The 3,084-nt window shown below is 46.7% G+C and overlaps 1 protein-coding gene across 1 annotated transcript in view; it reads left to right on the forward strand.

Moving 5' to 3' along the window:
• Positions 1 to 2,007: 2,007 nt before the first annotated feature.
• The window catches only part of LOC132467850 (A disintegrin and metalloproteinase with thrombospondin motifs 16), a 65,125-nt gene continuing 64,048 nt past the window's right edge, over positions 2,008 to 3,084 (forward strand). Inside the window, 2 exon segments of the mRNA XM_060065412.1 lie at positions 2,008 to 2,630; positions 2,727 to 2,820. Of these exon segments, the coding sequence (XP_059921395.1) occupies positions 2,538 to 2,630; positions 2,727 to 2,820 (187 nt within the window). The 5' untranslated portion in view covers positions 2,008 to 2,537.

A 3,084-nucleotide genomic window follows, 5' to 3' on the forward strand; every position in this document is an offset into this window, starting at 1 on the left:
ATTTGAAACCATAAAAAAAACTGACCTAGGGTACTAGTTCAGAGCAATAGAACTCCTAAAAACATTTATCAGCCAAAAAGGTTACTATTTCTTACAATTAACATGCAATCTTCACTAATCAGATTGTTCAGTTGGAATGAGGTGATGGTCACTCCAACAGTGCATATTGGTGCCCAATCATTTGCTCAATCTATGTATTAAACAGGCAAGTACGGACAGACAGAGAGGCAGGCAGGGACACACACAGGGCCAGGAGACAGACAATTAGGGTCCTGAAGATTAGAGGGCATATTGGAAGTGAACTGATCCCAATCGGTGACAGCTTAGAGGGCCGCCTCACCCAAGCACATATCGTCCAATCTGGACAAGTCATTTTCAAGGTTCAGTCACACTGTGTAATTTTCTGTCCTTTTGTTCTTGCTATTCTTGTGTTTTATTTTGCATAATTGTTCTCATTTAGAGTGCTCTCCCATTATGTAGAAGGAAGCTTATTCAGAGCCTACTTCGCCTGGCTGTCTACCTGAGGTTGGTGACATTAACTGCTCTTTTACTGAATAAATATCCATGTGGCCTACTCAATGATTATCAATGAGAATGCCACACGTACACAAATCCTGTATTTGGTTTTCAATGGGCCTGGGTAACGCACAGGGTAACAGATTGGTATGGTCAACTTGGTTTGGGACTTCCCTCTTATCTGATCCCAGTCTTTGTCCTTGTTCACTGCCAAGAGCTTACTCTGTAAACTGGCAATTTACCCATCTCTCTCTCTCTCTCTCTCTCTCTCTCTCTCTCTCTCTCTCTCTCTCTCTGTCTCTCTCACACACGCAAAAACGCACACACACACACTCTCTCTCTCTCTCTCTCTCTCTCTCTCTCTCTCTCTCTCTCTCTCTCTCTCTCTCTCTCTCTCTCTCTCTCTCTCTCTCTCTCTCTCTCTCTCTCTCTCTCTCTCTCTCTCTCTCTCTCTCTCTCTCTCTCTCTCTCTCCACAAACCCAAACGAACTCACACCGGATGATGAAGCATTAAATTTGCATCTGGTTTACTTTTGTTGTGGAACAGTACTTCGTGTATAGTATGAAACAAGCAACCACAATCCGCAACCACAACACCCGGTCGTCTCCCGCAGTCATAAAATGCGCCCATGCACGATTAAGAAGAGTTGGATAGTCGCCTATCTGCGCAGCTGCACAGCGCGAGAGAACGATGGGGAAAACAATCACGCACATGACTCGGTAGGGTGCATTCTTAATAGGGATAGCGTGTCTTAACATGTTTAATTAGTTGGAATATTCATCAGAACGTAGCCTATAGCTACAAATTAAATATGATGATAATCAAACATAAATGCCTTCTTCCGTGCGTAACCTCGTTTCCAGCTTGTTGAAAGCATCTTACGGCGGGACGCCTGGGACGGGATGGTCCAAATGATCGGTACTGAAGACAGAGAGGGTGGGACTATCGGTTGCTGATGTTTAGGATAGAGGCAATCAGAGAGGGAGGGACTTCCTGTATATGGATATCGTTCTCCGTTACATATTTCGAATATTGCTTTCTTTCTTTCTTTCGTCGTGGATGCTGTTATACTTTCTATGTTCAAATTTGTTCTCACTCCAGGGATGTTAACTGCATGGCGGACATGCATGACGGTAGACCGGTATAACGCTACAAGTCAGGATCCTCTCCCCGACTAATCACTGCTGGGAGCACAGGTGTCGTCTTCTATTGTTGGACAACTCGGCACGCGCTCCACCCCGCCAAAGAAAAGACTCTAGTCACTCGCGAGCCACCCGGGGAACTTCATCATCATATGATCCCAGTGGGAGTCAAACCTGCTCCGGGTGGCAGAGAATAGAGAGAGAGGAGAGCGAGAGAGAGATAGATAGAGATAGATAGAGAGAGAGAGGAGAGAGAGAGAGAGAGAGAGAGAGAGAGAGAGAGAGAGAGAGAGAGAGAGGAGAGAGAGAGAGAGAGAGAGAGAGAGAGAGAGAGAGAGAGAGAGAGAGAGAGAGAAGAGAGAGAGAGAGAGAGAGAGAGAGAGAGAGAGAGAGAGAGAGAGAGAGAGAGGCAAACTATCGATAGAGGGAGAGAGAGACAGATAGACAGAGCGAGACATCAAGAGACAGAGAGAGAGAAGCCGTACAATTTCAGACGGCGTTGAAAGAAAGACTGAGAACTGAAAAGGAGAGGGAAGGAAGCACATCACCCGGGAAGAAGAAGAAGAGCACAGAACATGTCTGGTCGGGAGAAGGAACCCAAGTCAACCAACTCCCCCACAAGGTCCACCAGAATACACTGAGATGGATGGAGCCCAGAGAGGAGCTGATATCTGCTGTCGCGTTGTTACCAGGGGTGCAGGCTGCAGCACCTACAACAAGCAATAGATCAACACAGCCCTTTTTGACAATTCTTCATTCATCCGTCCGTCCATGGCGTCATCCCAAGTCATTTGACTTGCTGCACTGCTGGAATATACCGGGAGGATTTCTTCTGGCTGCAGGAGTTCTCCGTTTGTGTGGAAGGTGTTTCCACAGACATGGCTTTGCGTCGGACCCTTGCACAGTCAATACACGGGACGCCACGGCACCTACTTCTCTTGCATCTCGTGTGCTTCTGTATACTGAGCAGAGTAAGTGAACCCGCAGTGTGATAAAAGTGCAGATTTCGAGTTCTGGTTTTGCAGCTTGAAGCAGCCTAAATTTATTCCAGCTTTCTTTCCCTTTAGAACCGTGTAGCTGCAGCTGATGCCGCGGGCCACCCAGCAGCTCCTGTCGACGTTTCAGACTTGCTACAGTCCCTTAATTTGCCTCAGAACACAGGTAACAACGGTTCAGTTCATTTGAAATGCCTTATTTATGGCACAAACTGTGTGAGGATCGTTTCATGTTATGTGTACCGTGAAGTTTTTTTGTGTTTTTTTTCCATGTTTTGTGACACATTTCCAACACACACTGCATCAATTGAGCAGAAGTTTGCGGACATCGCTCACCTGCGGTACAGAGTGATCGCTAGAGGGCGACCGTCCACCTCACTCTGTCTGCATCCCCTGGATGTTCATTACTATGGACCTCCAGCGTGCTTTT

This window comes from Gadus macrocephalus, chromosome 11 (assembly GCF_031168955.1).
Source record: "Gadus macrocephalus chromosome 11, ASM3116895v1".
In the NCBI taxonomy this organism is placed as follows: Eukaryota; Metazoa; Chordata; class Actinopteri; order Gadiformes; family Gadidae; genus Gadus; species Gadus macrocephalus.